The sequence below is a fragment of the Pseudorca crassidens genome, chromosome 10 (genome assembly GCF_039906515.1).
Source record: "Pseudorca crassidens isolate mPseCra1 chromosome 10, mPseCra1.hap1, whole genome shotgun sequence".
Taxonomy (NCBI): domain Eukaryota; kingdom Metazoa; phylum Chordata; class Mammalia; order Artiodactyla; family Delphinidae; genus Pseudorca; species Pseudorca crassidens.
Window position 1 is genome coordinate 59,249,965 of NC_090305.1, and position 19,432 is coordinate 59,269,396.

Genomic DNA, 19,432 nt, shown 5'->3' on the forward strand with positions numbered 1-19,432 from the left:
TCTTTTTAGCACTTATTAGGGATAAATTATTCAAAATTATTTCTACTCCCCCTTCCCACATCTCACAGAAATCAGTACCTGTGGTAACTGTGTCTGGTTACAAAGTACCATGTTCCTATGTAGGTGAAATAAACAGGAACAGACACTTGTGGGAAATCTGGGTAGCCTTACTGCGTTGTGTCTGTCACTGGAGGGCTCTCATACTAATACCCACACCTGGATTTCCTCAGGTTAGAGGACACCGCGCTCGTCGTACCTCCGGTCCGAAAGCTTTCTGGTAGTATCTGCCCTGCAGTAAGCTGGGCCAGCTGCTCTTTGAGCCTCTTCACTTCAGCTTGGAGCTGGGTCACATTTCCTTGCGTGTCTTCATTTACCACTGCCTGTTCAAGAATTTTTTTAAAAAGCATTAAAAGAATGCTGAGTCATACAGTCTCGTGTTTATATTTGTTTGTATGATTTGGACTGACAAAGACCAAACAAAACTGCACTTGCATCTCACAAACAGTCCAAAGGCCTCCAAAATCAGTGTGCTGCAGTGCGGAGGGAGCTTCCTTCCCCTCTGCCTTCACACCAAGAGCCAGAGACTCTTTCCCCTCCCCTCCCCAAGCCCCCACTTAGGTCTCTGCTCTGTTGACTAGCCCTGGGCCCTGCTGGGCTGGGTCACCTCTGGGATCAACGTATATTCATCTAACACTGGCTTCTTCCTGAGATAACCCCACCCCATGAAGAGCAAATACCTCCATGAGTGTCACCTCCCCCTGTCTTCACTCCCTAAAGAGGTGTAAGGAACTGCAGAGATGACCTGAGCTCCACTGGCTTGGAAGAAACCACCGTCTCCAGAAAAATCCAACCCTGTATTTCCTAACAGTCGCCTGGAAGGGAGAGTTGGTTTGACAACTCCATTTCTGTTTTATTATCAAACTAAAGGCTGTTTTAAAGAAATGTCTTATTTGAGATGACTTCTAAGAAGTTCATAAAGTCTCACAAAACCTAGAGGGTGATAACAAGAGTCAAGAGCTGAGACCCAACCAAATCAAACACCCAATACTCCAGAGTGAGGGAGAAACCTCTGACAGCCCCAAGGTCCCCATGTTCCTGTCTGTAGCTGGGTCTGCCCACTGGGAAGGACTGTTCACCCTTAAACAAATTCCAGACATCCGAGCCACTTTCCCTTGGTAGGCTGCAGCAGAGGACTCACCATTGGCAGGGACTAGTATAAGGCTCCTGGTTTTGTTATTTCATGTGTTAAGAAGCCATTTCTAGTTATTTTTGATTCTTATGGACAGCCTCATTAAAAGGCATTCCTATACACTGTGACATCACTGTCACATCAGTGACATAATTCTAATTATCCCTGCAGTTCTCCACTCTCCAAAATCTTCTAGTAAGTCCCAAGAGATAGGGTCAGGAAGCTCTAATGATTTTCCTCCTCATATTACAAATATCCCACAGGGGGTTCATACTCCAATAAAATGAATGAATAACCAGACCTATACTCTTCTGCCTTACCCAAGGGAAGAGGCAACATGGACCTCTTTGCTTTTACCATGATAAGATCACCAGGGAGTCTATTTTGGGAGGTAACAATGACCACTTTCTCCTTTGAAAGAGAAAGGAAATTAATTTGCCAATTTATGCCCTTTGATTCTTTTGTCTAGAACCAAAGAGCCCTCCAACCTCTCCAAAGCAAGTGGGGAACTCCTTGGTCTTTTGACAGTCTGCACCAGGGGTTGGCGAAGCGCTGCTTGAACACAGCCATGCCCATATGTTTACGTATCATCTACAGCTGCTTTCTCACTACAAAGGCAGAGCTGAATGGTTGGGACAGAGACCATATGGTCCAAGAAGCCGAAATTATTTACCTCTTGGGCCCTTTACAGGAAGTTTTCTGACCACTGGTGTACACAAGTATCAAGGAAACTTCTTGTATATAAAGAAAAATGAGGAATCCTTAGAGTTACAGACAACTTGAAAGACAAAGTTGGTCAATAGCATCAAATTACAGTCATAGCGGATCCTCCTGCTCCCAGCACCCAGCTCCGATAGCGTGGTTTAGGTAAATAAATTTAGTCTCCAGCCCAATTACAAAAGAAAAACTTTGCCTTCCCTTCAGAAAAAACTAGCCAAACAATAATGACCACAAGACCTATTCTAGTCTCAAATTACATGAGCGATATAGAAGGCTCGGAAAGATAAAATAGAAACCCTGCTTAGAGTTAGGCTTTCGCAACAGAGAAATACAATAACTAAAAGCTAATGTTAATATGAGGGCAATCACAAAAGTGAGATACTGCAAGCTTAAATATTCTTATAATTTACTTAAGCATACTCAATATTTTACCTTATTTTTAATCAGCTTGGCTCTTTGGGCAAAATTAAGCGTTGATAGGGTTTCCCCAAAACACCTAGATCCAGGATGAACATTTGCAATTATGGCTGTTTTGGCATTACCTCCAAGGGAATCCTGTTTAATGATATGAATGGTACAAATTTTCAGGGGAGAAACCACAAGATGTTTTTTAAGCAAAGAAAATGTATACTATTAGCACCAAGGCTGAGAGATTATCCGACTACCAACCATAGTGAGCATAACCAAAACAGGGGCCCAGGAACCCAATGATCTACTTTACCCGGAGTAAGAAGGTAAGTTTGGAGTCTCTGTAGCAAACGTGTCTCTGTTTTCCATTACCCACATCGACAAGCGCAGTAATCACCTGGCCCAGGCAGCTCAACGATCGGTTTATGTTACCTGCTTCCTAGGGCGTTTGGGAAAAAGAACAAAAAATTGAGGTGCACTGGTGTCTTTTTAGTATTTTGAATTAAAATATACCTAGCATATTACAAGAGAACATTCAGTCTAATTCTACAGTGTAATGTATAATAAAACCCCTTTAAAAGACTGGTTTCAGGAGAAAAGAAAAATGTTTGGGTTAAACGTGTTACACTGGATTTTTACCGTAGGGAGCATATTTCGATAACTGGGTCTGCAGAAGTGGGAGAATAGAAAAAAGAGAGGAGGAATAGAAATTATTAAGCAAGATGTGATGAGTTCGGAGTTGCCACTATCTGTTACCATTCGGAAAGGTGGTTTAGGGTCACAGTTGACAGCCCTGTCTGTGGAGCTGGATTACCATTTGAATCTCAGCGACTCTTAGCCATGTGCCCCTGGAAAATTTCCTCCAGTTTCTTCAAAATAGAAAGGATAATAGGATCACTTCCCAGAGTTGTTGGGACGGTTAAATAGCTAATATATATAAAGCATTTAGAATGGGCCCAGCGTATGTCCTATTTTGAACTTATGCTATTTTTCTTTGCTTCATGTCCCCATAGAAACACAAATGTGAGACAGACTGAAACTGCCTGAGAGCTCAAGCGGCTCAAACCCTCACTTTTAAGGCAAACAAGACCCTCTCCTCTACCATTTCTGACTCTTCTCCCCGCCCCGCCCTTATATATTCTAAACTGTAGAATCCACACACATTTTATTTATTTATTTTTTTTGTCCGCAGGGCATGTGGGATCTTAGTTCCCTGACCAAGGATTGAACCTGTGTCCCTTGCATTGGAAGAGCGAAATCCTAACCACTGGACCGCCACACACATTTTATTGACAGTACATATTACCATACATATACATATAAACATTAGCAATACATATTAGCAAGAACTTCTGGTAATACCTTAGCCTAGAACGAGGTCCTTAACCCTTAACTCAAGAACTACTTTGCCATGCTTCCCCCAAGCAGGCCATGTCACACCCTTCTTCCTCTGACCCCTGCTACCACTCATAATATCACCCCTTTTGGCATGAATTCAAATACTCTTGCTACTGACACTTGGCATATCCCATGTATGTTTACTGTCCCTACCCCACAACAAAAATTTCTATAACCTTTTGGATGAAAGCCATTTCTTAAGCCTTTGTAGCCCTCAAAACACTTAGCTTGGTATTGACTTCTAGTAATAATTCAGTCAAGAATTGAAGACCATAATTCCATTCTTACCTTCAATCTCATCCCTTCTGCATGGGTATCTTTTTGCCTTTCAGATCCTGCTAAATCCACCAGATTGAGAAGGGAGGTCCGTATGTTCACAGTTTCATGGCTTTTCTCCATCGACTCTATTGTAATTGTAAAGACTGCATGAGACCTAGAGGATTCTCTATTCATTGATGTTGATGCCACACGTCTGTTTCTCCACCCTCCAGACAACACCTAGGCAAAAGGAAAATACGTTATCACGACTTCCAAGTGGTCACAACAGCCACGAACATCAGTAGGATTTGCAAAGAGTGGTGAGAGACTATCTAATGAGGAATACACTCAAATTATTTTCCTTTCCCTTTCCTTTTTTGATTCTTCTCCATGTCATGAAAGAAAACAAGCAGGAAATCAGAAGGCATAGGATCTAGAATGGGTTTTGCCATTTCTCTATTTGTATTAACTCAATGCAAATCGCAAAATCTCTCTGAACCCTCTTCTTTACCGAGACTATGAGAAAGTTAGATAAAATAAATCTTAAAATTACCTTCAAGCCCAAAGTTTTATTAGCTCTTTTGGTCTACAAAGTATTTGTTTTCCCTCCCTATTCCCTGTGGCAAGCAGATACATGAAGGTTCAGACTGCAGACTCTAGAACAGGATGAACATGAGTTCAACTCTTGGCTCCACTATCTACCAGTTGTGTGGTCTGGGGGCCAGTTGACCTTTTCAAGGCTCAGTCCTATATTTGTATAATGGGAATATGGGTACCTACCTCACAGGGCAGAACATCTCAAACTGTAATATGAATGCTAATCAGCTAGGATCTGGTTAAATGTCAGATTCTGACTCAGCAGACGTGAGGTAGAGACTGAGATCCTGCATTTCTAACAACCTCCTATGTGACACCCATAGTCTGAGAACTACATTCTTGAGTGGCATGGTCATAATATGTATTGGATAAAATGAAGAAATTAGTAGCTTATCTCAAAAAGTAGATAAAAAATTAAATGAAATAACGTATACAAAAGAAGTTAGCACAGGGCTTAGCACATACACTCAATAAATGGAGCTGTTATAACCCTCTCTATTAACCAGCCATAGCATAAAAATGAAATTGTTTATATCTTTATTTTTTTGGTTAGTAGTTCATGCTTCCTTTTCACAACACTAAATACTGTATATTAAATAGTAGATAATGATACATTCATACAGCTGCAAAGAGAAAGAGAGAGAGATCCTCAAACATGGGACAAATTTCAAAATACTATTAGCTTAAAAAAGCAAGTGCAGGGCTTCCCTGGTGGTGCCGTGGTTAAGAATCCGCCTGCCAATGACGGGGACACGGATTCGAACCCTGGTCCGGGAAGATCCCACATGCCGCGGAGCAACTAAGCATGTGCGCCACAACTACTGAGCCTGCGCTCTAGAGCCCGCGAGCCACAACTACTCAGCCCATGTGCAACAACTACTGAAGCCCACGTGCCTAGAGCCCGTGATCCGCAACAAGAGAAGCCACTGCAATGAGGAGGCTGTGCACCTCAACAAAGAGTAGCCCCTACTCGCCTCAATTAGAGAAAGCCCATGCACAGCAACGAAGACCCAACACAGCCAAAAATAAATAAATAAATTTATAAAAATAAAAATTTTAAAAAAGCAAGTGTAAAAGTGTAAAATATGCTATCATTTGTGCAATATAAGGTGAAAAAGCAAATACAAGTCTGCTTATTTAAATACTTATGCAAAGGCCAAATACAAACAAAAATCAAAAACAAAACACAAAACTATTTGGTGAATATTCATGGATTGGCAGACTCAATATTGTTAAGATATTAATTCTCCCCAAATTGATCGACAGATTCAACCCAATCCCACTCAAAAATCCCAGCAGTCTTTTCTGTAGAAACTAACAAACTAAATCTGAGTATATGAAAATGCAAAGGACTAAAGAATAACCAAACTAATTGTTAAGAAATTAGAGAACTTACTCTACCTGATCTCAAGATGTACTTCTCAGCAATAACAATACAGGCCTAACTCATTTTACTGTGCTTTGCAGATATTATGTTTTTTACAAATTGAAGGTTTGTGGCAACCCTGTGTCAAGCAAGGCTGACTCTCTTGTTAGAGGCTAATGTAGCTGGTGACTAAGTTGAAGCCAATGCTCATTTACCATTCTAAAATTCCTAGAGCCTTAAGAATTATGCTAAATCTACTCTGCCTATGCTCTATAACTGGAACAACAAAGCCTGGATGACAGCACATTTGTTTACAACATGGTTTACTGAATATTTTAAGGTCACTGTTGAGACCTATTGCTCAGAAAAAAAAATTCCTTTGAAAATAGTATTGCTCATTGACAATACACCTGGTCACCCAAGGGCTCTGGTGGAGATGTACAACAAGGTTAATGTTGTTTTCATGGCTGCTAATACAACATCCATTCTGCAGCCCATGGATCAAGGAGTCATTTTGACTTTCAAATCTTATTATCGAAGAAATATACTTCACAAGACTAAAGCTGCCATGGATAGTGATTCCTCTCATGGATCTGAGGAAAGTCAACTAAAACTTTCTAGAAAGGATTCACCACTCTAGATGCCATAAAGAACATTCACGACTCGTGGCAAGAGGACAAAATATCAACATTAACAGGACTTTGGAAGAAGCTGATTCCAACCCTCACGGGTGATTTTGAGGGGTCCAAGACTTCAGTGGAGGAAATAACACAGATGTGGTAGGAATAGCAAGAGAAGTAGAATTAGAAGTGGAGCCTGAAGATGTGACTGAACTGCTGCAATCTCCTGATAAAACAGATGAGAGGTTGCTTCTTATGGATGAGCAAAGAGAGTGGTTACTTGAAATGGAATCTACTCCTGGCGAAGATGCTGTGAAGATTGTTGAAAAGACAACAGAGGATTTAGAATATTATATAAACGTAGTTGATAAAGCGGGGCAAGGTTTGAGAGGACTGACTCCAATTCTGAAAGAAGTTCCACTATGGGTAAAACGGTACCAAACAGCTGTAGAGAAATCATTCATGACAGTAAGAGTCCCCTGATGCAGCAAACTTCATTGTTGTCTTAAGAAATTGCAACATCCATTCCAACCTTCAGCAACCACCATCCCTATCCGTCAGCAGCCATCACCACTGAGGAAAGACCTTCCAGCAGCAAAAAGATTATGATTCACTAAAGGCTCAGAGGATGGTTAGCATTTTTTAACAATAAAATATTTTTAAATTAAGGTATATACATTGTTTTTTTAGACATAATGCTATTGCACACTTAATAAGCTACAGAAGAGCGCTTTTATATGCACCGAGAAACCAAAACATTCATGTGACTCACTTTATTGCAATATTTGCTTTATTGTGGGGGGGAGACCAAACCTATGATATCCTCAGGTTTGCCTAATATCGAGCAACAATATCAATATCAAGACAGTTGTGTATTGGTAACTGATTCAGACACATAGATCAATGAAACAGAATACAGTCAGATATAAACCCATACACGTACAGTCAATTGATTTTCTTTAAAGGTGCAAAGGCAACCAAATGAGAAAAATTTTTTTAAACAAATGGTGCTGCATACGGGATCAAAACCAAAAAGGCAACCCAAGAGTGAACTCTGATGTCAACTATGGGCTTTGGGTGATTACGATATCAATGTAAGTTCATCAATTGAACCAGTTTAGTGGGGAATGTTTAAAACGGGGAAGGCTACCCATTTGGGGGAGCACGGGATATATGAGAAATCACTGTACATTCCCCTCACTTTTGCTGTTAACCTAAAATTGCTCATCTTAAAAAGAAGCAAGAGGGACTTCCCTGGTGGTCCAGTGGTGAAGACTCCACACTCCCAATGCATGGGGCCCAGGTTCGATCCCTGGTTGGGGAACTAGATCCCACATGCTGCAACTAAGGGTTCACATGCCGCAACTAAAGATCCTGAATATTGCAACTAAGACCCGACGCAGCCAAATAAATAAATAAATATTTTTTAAAAAGAAAGGAAGAAAGGGGAAAGAGCATTGAATAAAACAGAACACAAAACACTAAGAAAGATAGTAGAAACCAGTCCAACAATATCAACAATCATACTTACGTAAAGATAGGTAAGATGCTGTCAAAAAAAAATTTTTTTTTTTAAAGCAAGATATAACTACGTGGTTTTTCTTGTAGAAAAACTTAAAACATTAAAACACAGAGGACTGATGGGAAAACATATACCGGGCAAATAACTAATCAAAAGAATGCTGAATGGTATGTCAATATCAGACAAAATAAATTTTTAAGGCAAAATATGTTAATAGAAAACTGTGCTAATAATAGAAAACTAGGGACTTCTCTGGTGGCGCAGTGGAAAAGAATCCGCCTGCTGGCTTCCCTGGTGGCGCAGTGGTTGGGGGTCCGCCTGCCGATGCGGGGGGCGCAGGTTCGTGCCCCGGTCCGGGATGGTCCCACATGCCGCGGAGTGTCTGGGCCCGTGAGCCATGGCCGCTGGGCCTGCGCGTCCAGAGCCTGTGCTCCGCAGCAGGAGAGGCCACAGCAGTGAGAGGTCCGCGTACCGTAAAAAAAAAAAAAAAAGAAAAAAAAGATAAAAAGAATCTGCCTGCCAATGCAGGGGACACGGGTTCAAGCCCTGGTCCGGGAAGATCCCACATGCCACGGAACAACTAAGCCCATGTGCCACAACTACTGAGCCTGCGCTCTAGAGCCTCCATGCCACAACTACTGAGCCTGTGCACCTTGAGCCCATGCTCCACAACAAGCGAAGCCACTGCAATGAGAAGCCTGCGCACCGCAACGAAGAGTAGCTTCCGTTCTCCACAACTAGAGAAAGCCCGCATAAAGCAATAAAGACCCAACGCTGCCAAAAATAAAAATTAAAAAAAAAATAGAAAACTGTGTTAATATAAATACAAAACTACGAATTCAAATCAAAGGAAGATATATTAATTCTACTACTTGCATATGCCCCTAATAAAAGTCTATCTCTATATGTATACATATATATTTACGTATATAGACAAAAGTCAAGACAAAACCAACACTTTAGTTGGAGATTAATATATCTCAAGTATTGATAGATTATACAGACAAAAAAATATTTGTAAAAATATAAAACCCTATATCCAAGGATGTACATTCTTCTCAAGCACACCCTTATAAAAGTTGGCCATTGTATTAATCTATAAATAATTTCTCAATAAATCTCAAAGACTAGGAATCACACAAGACCACATTCTCTGATCCCAATGCAATTAACAGTCAACATGAAAAATAAATTTAAATTTCCCATAAATTGGGGAATTTAAAATCACATTTCTAAGTAAATCATGGGTCAAAAAAGAAATTATAATGGAATAATACTTAGATCTATATGACAGTTAAGATATTAAAACTTGTATAAACTTTAAGTAATATTAAGTAAATTTATAGCATTAAATACAAAAGAAAGGCCAAAATGAGCTAAGCATCGAGCTTAAGAAGTCGGAAGGAAAGTAGGATAAACCCAAAGAAAGTAAAAATAAAACATTAAAGAGTAAGGCCATATAAACCATCACAACTATTCAAAAAGAGAACAGAATTGTAGTTACAGCAAAGATTTTTAAAATGAGAATACTAGGAACAGCTTTATGCCAATATATTTGAAAACTCAGAGGAAACTAAAATTTTTCTAGGAACACGCAACCTATCAAGACTTCTGACCCAAAATGCCTGCATAGGTCTATTAAAGAATTTTTATTTGTTGTTAAAAATCTTCTTACCAAATAAATAAATAAATAAACAAATAATCAATGTAACTAAACACAAGGCCCAGATGTTTTGGGGATGAGTGCTACATGCTTTTTAAGAACAGGTCATTCTAATCACACATATTTCCAGAAAACACATAAAGGTGGTAATAAAGCAAGACAAGGAAAGTAGGAAAAAGGAAAAATACAAGTTTATCTCAATCTTAAGCCCTGATGAAAAATGATAAACAGAATACTGACAAACCTAATCTAATATTTTATCATGTTAACATGTTAATGAGAAAAACCACGTGATCATCTCAGTAGAGGTAGAAAGAGCATCTGACAAAATTTAACACACATCCTTGATTTTATAAGATAGTTAACAGGGTGGCTGATTATAAAAGCATTCTATTAAAAAACCTGCATTTATATACATAACAGACAACATGTAATTTTTTTTTTTTTTTTTCAGTACCGCTGCGGCCTCTTCCGCCGCGGAGCACAGGCTCCGGACGCACAGGCCCAGCAGCCATGGCCCACGGGCCCAGCTGCTCCACGGCATGTGGGATCCTCCCGGACCGGGGCACAAACCCGCGTCTCTTGCATCGGCAGGCGGACTCTCAACCACTGGGCCACCAGGGAAGCCCAACAACATGTAATTTTAAAAAGAAGTTATCCCCCACCAGAGCAATAAAAAATATAAGGTATATTAGAATAAAGGTAACAAAAAAAAGGTAAGATTTTTATGGTGAAAATTATTGTAATGTAAGACATTAAAAACCCAATTAAATGAAGAGACATACCATGTTCATGTATGAACTCTATTGTAACTGGTCTCTAACTGCAATGCAATTCTAATCAAACTGGTCTCTAACTGCAATGCAATTCTAATCAAAATCTCAACATTATGTTTTGAATATGCATATATACATACCCCGGATCACAAGTAAAACCTATCTCTTACTATGAGAGTCACAGTTTAAGATGTTTGAAAAAGATTTGCTGAAGATGGAAGAATAAATTAATGAACCCTGATATATATATATATATATTTATTTATTTATAAATATTCATATAATGGATTATACAGCAGTGAAAAAAAGGCAACATAGATGAATTTCATACACTGTGTTGACTTTTAAAAAGTTATAGAAAGCAATACACATAACTCTTTTTAAAACTCAAAAACAGGCAATACTAACATTTTAAGAAATACATACATATGTGATTTAAAAGTAGAAGAAAATGATAATGACATTCAGCACAGTGCTTATGTTTAGGGAGGAACCAGGGATATGAGATAGAAAGAAGCACACAGGTAGAATGATAATATTGGTGATATTTAACTTTAAATTGTCTAATGGGGTCCTGCAAGTTCATTTTAACATTATGCTTAGTAAGTTATATGCATGTGGCAATACTGTATATGCATCAAATATTACATACAAAAAAATTGTTTAAAATCAACTGGCCAGGTTAGAATCCATACAATGTAAATAGAGGAAGAAAGAGAAAATATGAACAGACCCAATCACAAGCAATGAAATTGAAACTGTGATTAAAAATCTTCCAAAAAACAAAAGTCCAGGACCAGATGGCTTCACAGGCGAATTCTGTCAAACATTTAGAGAAGAGCTAACACCAATCCTTCTCAAACTCTTCCAAAAAACTGCAGAGGAAGGAACACTCCCAAACTCATTCTATGAGGCCACCATCACCCTGATACCAAAAGCAGACAAAGATACTACAAAAAAAGAAAATTATAGACCAATATCACTGATGAATATAGATGCAAAAATCCTCAACAAAATACTAGCAAAGAGAATCCAACAACACATTAAAAGAATCATACACCATGATCAAGTGGGATTCATCCCAGAGATGCAAGGATTCTTCAATATATGCAAATCAATCAATGTGATACACCGTATTAACAAATTGAAGAATAAAAACCATATGATCATCTCAATAGATGCAGAAAAAGCTTTCAACAAAATTCAGCACCGTTTTATGATAAAAACCCTCCAGAAAGTAGGCATAGAGGGAACTTACCTCAACATAATAAAGGCCATATATGAAAAACCCACAGCAAACATCATTCTCAATGGTGAAAAACTGAAAGCATTTCCTCTAAGATCAGGAAAAAGACAAGGTTGTCCACTCTCACCACTATTATTCAACATAGTTTTGGAAGTTTTAGCCACAGCAATCAGACAAGAAAAAGGAATACAAAGAATCCAAATTGGAAAAGAAGTAAAGCTGTCACTGTTTGCAGATGACATGATACTATACATAGAGAATCCTAAAGATGCCACCAGAAAACTACTAGAGCCAATCAATGAATTTGGTAAAGTTGCAGGATACAAAATTAATGCACAGAAATCTCTTGCATTCCTATACACTAATGGTGAAAAATCTGAAAGAGAAATTAAGGAAACACTTCCATTTACCATTGCAACAAAAAGAATAAAATACCTAGGAATAAACCTACCTAGGGAGACAAAAGACCTGTATGCAGAAAACTATAACACACTGATGAAAGAAATTAAAGATGATACAAACAGATGGAGAGATATACCATGTTCTTGGATTGGAAGAATCAATACTGTGAAAATGACTATACTGCCCAAAGCAATCTACAGATTGAATGAAATCCCTACCAAATTACCAATGGTATTTTTTACAGAACTAGAACAAAAATTCTTAAAATCTGTATGGAGACACAAAAGACCCCGAAGAGCCAAAGCAGTCTTGAGGGAAAAAATTGGAGCTGGAGGAATCAGACTCCCTGACTTCAGATTATACTACAAAGCTAATCAAGACAATATGGTATTGGCACAAAAACAGAAATATAGATAAATGGAACAAGACAGAAAGCCCAGAGATAAACCCACACACCTATGGTCAACTAATCTATGACAAAAGAGGCAAGGATATACAATGGAGAAAAGACAGTCTCTTCAATAAGTGGTGCTGGGAAAACTGGACAGCCACATGTAAAAGAATGAAATTAGAACACTCCCTAATACCATACATAAAAATAAACTCAAAATGGATTAGAGGCCTAAATGTAAGACTGGACACTATAAAACTCTTAGAGGAAAATATAGGAAGAACGCTCTTTGACATAAATCACAGCAAGATCTTTTTTGATCCACCTCCTAGAGTAATGGAAATAAAAACAAAAATAAACAAATAGGACCTAATGAAACTTAAAAGCTTTTGCAAAGCAAAGGAAACTACAAGTAAGACGAAAAGAGAACCCTCAGAAAGGGAGAAAATATTTGCAAACGAATCAATGGACAAAGTATTAATCTCCAAAATATATAAACAGCTCATGCAGCTCATTATTAAAAAAACAAACAACTCAATCCAAAAATGGGCAGAAGACCTAAATAGGCATTTCTCCAAAGAAGACATACAGATGGCCAAGAAGTACATGAGAAGCTGCTCAACATCACTAATTATTAGAGAAATGCAAAACAAAACTACAATGAGTTATCACCTCATACCAGTTAGAATGGGCATCATCAGAAAATCTACAAACAACAAATGCTGGAGAGGGTGTGGAGAAAAGGGAACCCTATTGCACTGTTGGTGGGAATGTAAATTGATACAGCTACTATGGAGAACAATATGGAGGTTCCTTAAAAAACTAAAAATAGAATTACCATATGACCCAGCAATCCCACTACTGGGCATATACCCAGAGAAAACCATAATTCAAAAAGACACATGCACCCCAATGTTCATTGCAGCACTATCTACAATAGCCAGGTCATGGAAGCAACCTAAATGCCCATTGACAGACAATAGATAAAAAAGATGTGGCACGTATATACAATGGAATATTACTCAGTCATAAAAAGGAATGAAATTGGGCCATTTGTAGAGATGTGGATCGATCTAGAGACTGTCATACAGAGTGAAGTCAGAAAGAGAAAAACAAATATTATATATTAACGCATATACGTGGAACCTAGAAAAATGGTACAGATGAACCAGTTTGCAAGGCAGAAATAGAGACACAAATGTAGAGAACAAACGTATGGACACCAAGGTGGGGGAAGTGGCGGGGTATGTGTGTGTGTGTGGTGGTGTGACAAATTGGGAGATTGGGATTGACATATATACACTAATATGTATAAAATGGATAACTAATAAGAACCTGCTGTATAAAAAAATAAATTTAAAAAAATTCAAAAAAAAAAACGTGAATAGAATATTTTTCAAATTCCTGTCAAAAGGTTTCTTTGTCCTGAGCTGAATGGCCAAAAGAGGTTGCCTTTTGACACCTAACAAATAATAAACAAAGGTGGAAAATAGAGAGCAGAGCCAGCTGGTTTGAAGGGCAGAGATCCTAGGAGCTCTTCAAAAGGGCAACTCCAGGCTTCCCTGGTGGCGCAGTGGTTAAGAATCTGCCTGCCAATGCAGGGGACACAGGTTCGAGCCCTGGTCCGGGAAGATTCCACATGCCGCGGAGCAGCTAAGCCCATGCGCCACAGCTACTGAGCCCGTGTGCCACAGCTACTGAGCCCGTGTGCCACAACTACTGAGCCAGCATGCCACAACTACTGAAGCCCGTGTGCCTAGAGCCCATGCTCCGCAACGAGAAGCCACCGCAATGAGAAGCCTGCACACCGCAACAAAGAGTAGCCCCACTCGCCACAACTAGAGAAAGCCCGTGCGCAGCAACGAAGACCCAGCCAAAATAAAATAAATAAATTAAATAAATAAATAAATAAATAATAATAAAATAAAACTGTAACTCTATATCCTTTAAAAAAAAACCCCAAAAAAAAGGGCAGCTCCCAGGAGGAACAACTAAAGGGATATGGTCACTAACAAACTGTCCCCCATTGACATGTAAGGTGGTTTCTAGGAGTCTATGACCGGAATGAACAACACCAAAATAACACAAAATCAGGGGTCAAACTTCTATTTTAACTAAGGGGAAATTTATAAAACAGTGTCATATCCTTCTTTCATTTCTTCTCATGAACATTCTGGTTATGGCTTCACAAAACATTTTTAGTAACTCAACTCTTTCTCTTTTTTTGAGATCAAGGTGCTCGTCACAGCATGCTATGTTGCCTACGAATCAAATTGCTCAAGGCAGGGTACCTGATAGGCTTCAGCAGCTGAGGTCACCACCTGCTCCACAGCACCAACAACGAAGACTCCCTTCTTAATATGCTCCCTTAAGTACAGTCCAGCCGATGCAGAGTCCAGGAGGTCATAGATCTGCTCGTTGTAGATTTCAATAAAGGAACACTTACAAAGAAAACTCTTTCCAGCTCCAGCCTGTAAAAGAGAAGCCTGGTGTAGCTATGTTCTTTTCATGAGTTCATCCTTACCTTTCATAAGCATTCATCTTTCACTCACTTCACAACATATAAAATTCCTACAACATTATCCTTTACACAATACAGGACACTTAAAAGTCAGGTTTAAAATACAGACTACTAGTTTCAGCACATCAGTACACTTTAAAGCGGCATCGAACTGTGGTCCCAGGAGCCCTAAAGTTCCCACCAGTGCCTCAGAGCAAAGACAGGGAGGTGGCACTTGAGCATTCCAAATAGGCAATTCCATTTTTTGTTTAATTGAGGTATAATTGATATACAGCATTATACTAGTTTCAGGCATATAACATAATGATTTGATATTTGTATATATTGCAAAATGATCACAATAAGTCTAGTTAACATCCATCGCCATACATAGTTACATAATTTTTTTCCCTTGTAATGAAAATAGCAATTCCATTTTCACCTGTCTTATATACGAATCAAGTGTTATATTCCTCAAATGACTGAAAACAATGTATTTTAAAAGTCTCTCTTTAAAAAAATAAACAAATAAAAGTTTTCTTTAAAAAGCCTCGCTATAGGATTTTTAACCACAGAAATGCACATCACTAAACTTACTTCACTGGCACATAATATGTGTGTCTAACTGCAATGGTCAGGCATAGTTTCTGCAAAGGAGTAAGGGGTAAACCAATGCTATATATCAGACTCCTTGGCACATAGGTAATAGAACATAAAACACTAATGGCTCTTAAGCCTGGAATTCCCTAAGCTAAAGACGCACAACCAACAGAATGACCCAATCTGGGAGCCAATGGAAAATGGAAGGCCACATCGCTAGGATGATGGAGCCACACCACGTGTGAAGCAAGGGGAGCATAGTCAGGTGGTAGCAGGTGCTGCAAAGGAGGTACAGATGGGCCCATTACTAGTGGCTGTCATGAAGATGTAGGGACAGCTGCAGTCAACTGTGAGCCTAGGCGCAGGTAGGTGATGGAACTTAATGAGTTTGTTTTCCTCAGTTAAGATTTTCTTTACACTTTCTCTCTTGTAAAATCGGAGAGCCTAAGAAGCACTACATTCTTCTTTCTTTCCATGTGGGTTCATGGATGATGCATGTTTTATAGACTAAAAACTTTTAGAAAATAATAAACTCAGAATCCTTAATTTAATCTTAAGAATTGAAAGATTTTTTTTTTATGACTCTAGCCTAACCACACTGTAGACTCCCAGTGATGCCCCTCCATGTATCATGAGCTAATTATTGGTAGTTAGCTACTCAAAACTAGGTAGTTCATTGAATCGCTTTATTTTTACAATAAGTTTTACCTTCTCTTTTTCACGTTCAATTAAGGAAAACAAATATTCAAAACTTCGTGGAATTACTCCTCTCAGGTTATGAGAAAAATTATCAGATTCAGATGGTCCTAAAGAAAAATGTAAAAAAATATATATATATAGCTGTTCATTTTTATTCTGTTAACAGGAGTCTTTCAAAACAGCAACACTGAAAGGCAATTCATATAGAAAAGACAAACTGTATAATCAGTTTCTTTCAGGCCCCAAACAAGATAAATCATGGTCTGTAACAGATGGCATAATAGAACCTGCCTATCAATGGGACTGAAGAGAAGGGCCCACAATAGCCACTAAGCAATTTTTAAAAGTAGTTGTTGTTTGATAAATTAAAAAATCCATTTCAGTCCCAAGCTTGAAATTTTTCCTTCTGCAGGTACCAAAATTAGCAGAAATAACAAACAATTGTACTTTACTGTTGCATAAGACATTCTGTCTCCTAGGCTGATCTTTATACACTGGCTGTGGGGCCACAGGCTAATTACTTAAATCTCTTGGAGTTTTCAACTATAATATGGAAAGAATAATGGTAATAACTATCTCACAGAGTATAAAAATTAGCATTAGCTAGTATTTTGTTAATTGGGCAATAAAAGCCAAGCTGGTAAGAAAGATACTATAGGAATTCTTCACAAGATATCTGTACAGACAGAAAACTGAAGAGCAATCCAATCTCTATTTTGTTAACGTTGGGGAAAAGGGGAGATGTGAGTGGATATGTAAACAGCAGGATTTTTTGGATACTAATTCAAGCTATAGTTATATCTGTCAGAAAAAAACTATAAAGTTAGAAAAGATCCAAAAGTTACTATATGTATTAGTTAAACATGCCTTAGAGGGACTTCCCTGGTGGTGCAGTGGTTAAGAATCCACATGCCAATGCAGGGGACACGGGCTCAAGCCCTGGTCTGGGAAGATCCCACATGCCAAGAAGCAACTAAGCCCGTGTGCCACAACTACTAAAGCCCATGTGCATAGAGCCCATGCTCTACAACAAGAGAAGCCACCGAAATGAGAAGCCAGTGCACTGCAACGAAGAGTTGCACTGCAACGAAGAGTTGCACCCCGCTCGCCGCAACTAGAGAAAGCCCACACACAGCAATGAAGACCCAACACAGCCAAAAATCAATCAATCAATAAGTAAATTTATTTTAAAAATATATATATGCCTTAGAGACCAAAGGAATTAACAAATGCTGGCGTATGCTAGAAAGTTACAGAAAATAAATTTAAAAATATTATTGTCATCTTGGTGTGCTATACCTTAAAAAAAAAAAGAATAAAAAATATATAGAACAGGGCAGAGAAATGCAAGTAAATGAACACAGAGGACAGATAATATCAGAATATTATCTACAGACAGAAAACTCCGCGGCATGTGGGATCTTCCTGGATCAGGGCACGAACCCGTGTCCCCTGCATCGGCAGGCGGACTCTCAACCACTGCGCCACCAGGGAAGCCCAAGATAATTTTTAAATAAGAAAAAAGCTTGAGGGACTTCCCTGGTGTTGCAGTGGTTAAGAATCCACCTGCCAATGCAGGGGACACGGGTTCAAGCCCTGGTCTGGGAGGATTCCATATAACGCAGAGCAACTAAGCCCATGCGCCCCAACTACTGAGCCTGTGTTCTAGAGCCCGCGAGCCACAACTATTGAGCCCACATGCCACAACTACTGAAGTCCGTGCACCTACAGCCCGTGCTCCACAGCAAGAAAAGCCACAGCAATGAGAGGCCCGCGCACCACAACGAAGAGCAGCCCCCGCTCACTGCAACTAGAGAAAGCTTGCCCACAGCAAAGAAGACCCAATGCAGCCAAATATAAATAAATAAATAAATAAATTTATTTTAAAAAAAGAGATAAAAGCTTGAATGGGCATTTTACAGAGAGGCTATTCAAATGTCCCATAAATGTATAAAAGGTGCTTAGTAGTCAATGGACATCAAACAAGTGCAAATAAAAACACGAGATAGTACTATACATACTCCAGAAGAACTAAAATTTTTAAAACGGACAATACCAAGTGTGGACATGGATGTGGAGCACTGGGAAATTCCACATCTATGCATCTCCATCGTGACCTTTTTACTAAAGCTGAACATACATATACTATAACCCAGCAAGTCCATGCCCAGAAGTTTAAAGTTCAATAGATATGTACTATAAAAGACCCACACGAGAAAAAAATGTCCATAACAGTACTATTCATGTGCTCTAAAACTCTCTAGCAACAGCAGAATAGAAAATGTGGAACTCCTTTAAGATGGCAGTGTGGGAAGACACAGAGTTAGCGTCTCCCCACAACTAGGGCACCTGCCAGCCGCTGGTGGGGGGCTCTGACCCCAAAGAGATGGGAGGAATCCCAGAGTGAACCGGTAGGATGTAGGGGGACCAAGGAGGGAGGAGAAATGGAGGCCAGACAGGATCGGTTCCCCTGAGGCTGGGGAGATCAGGAGAGGGAGGTGGGAGGGACTCTCCAGGAAGAGTGGGAGAGGAGCAGAGGGTGATCGCCTGGCCCACTGGTGTCGGGGAGGCTCCTGAGCTCCCAAGCCAGTTCCCCCCAACAAAGCCCCATCCAGGCCACATGGGTTCTGGGGGCACAGGAGGGCTGCTGGGGAGATCAGGAGTGGCAGGTGAGAGGGGTCACCGAGGAGGAGAGGGAGAGAAGCAGAGGGTGTTTTCCCCGCCCACTCGGGCCCAGGGAGCCTACTGAGCTCCCAGACCAGTTTCCTGCCCTCCAAGGAGATCAGGATTGGCAGGTAGGAGGGGCCCTCCCAGACCCCAGACCGGAGGAGCAGCAGAGGAGAGGAGGGCGTTTGCCCCACCCACTCAAGCCCAGGAAGCCTGCTGGGCTCCCAGGTGAGGTCCCCTGCCCTCTGAGACCAGGGGTGGGGGGCATGCCTGGGCCCCTTCTGGTCCTTGAGCCTAAGCCCCACCCCCCCACAGCCCCCAGGGCCTTTTCCAGCCCTGTGGGTGCTGAGCATTGGCCCCACCCACCGCCCAAACCTCACCCTTGCTTAGGCCCTGCTCTCCACAGCCAA

General features: G+C 39.9%; 1 protein-coding gene across 1 annotated transcript in view; it reads right to left on the reverse strand.

Annotated features, from left to right (window-relative positions):
- Positions 1 to 19,432, reverse strand: part of KIF15 (kinesin family member 15) — a 74,105-nt gene that overhangs the window by 34,394 nt on the left and 20,279 nt on the right. The window contains exons 6-11 of the mRNA XM_067753821.1: positions 16,365 to 16,462; positions 14,848 to 15,027; positions 4,004 to 4,213; positions 2,631 to 2,756; positions 2,342 to 2,464; positions 257 to 380 (exon numbers count right to left, since the gene is read on the reverse strand). Coding sequence (XP_067609922.1) covers positions 257 to 380; positions 2,342 to 2,464; positions 2,631 to 2,756; positions 4,004 to 4,213; positions 14,848 to 15,027; positions 16,365 to 16,462 — 861 coding nt within the window. The remainder of the gene's footprint in view (positions 1 to 256; positions 381 to 2,341; positions 2,465 to 2,630; positions 2,757 to 4,003; positions 4,214 to 14,847; positions 15,028 to 16,364; positions 16,463 to 19,432) is intronic.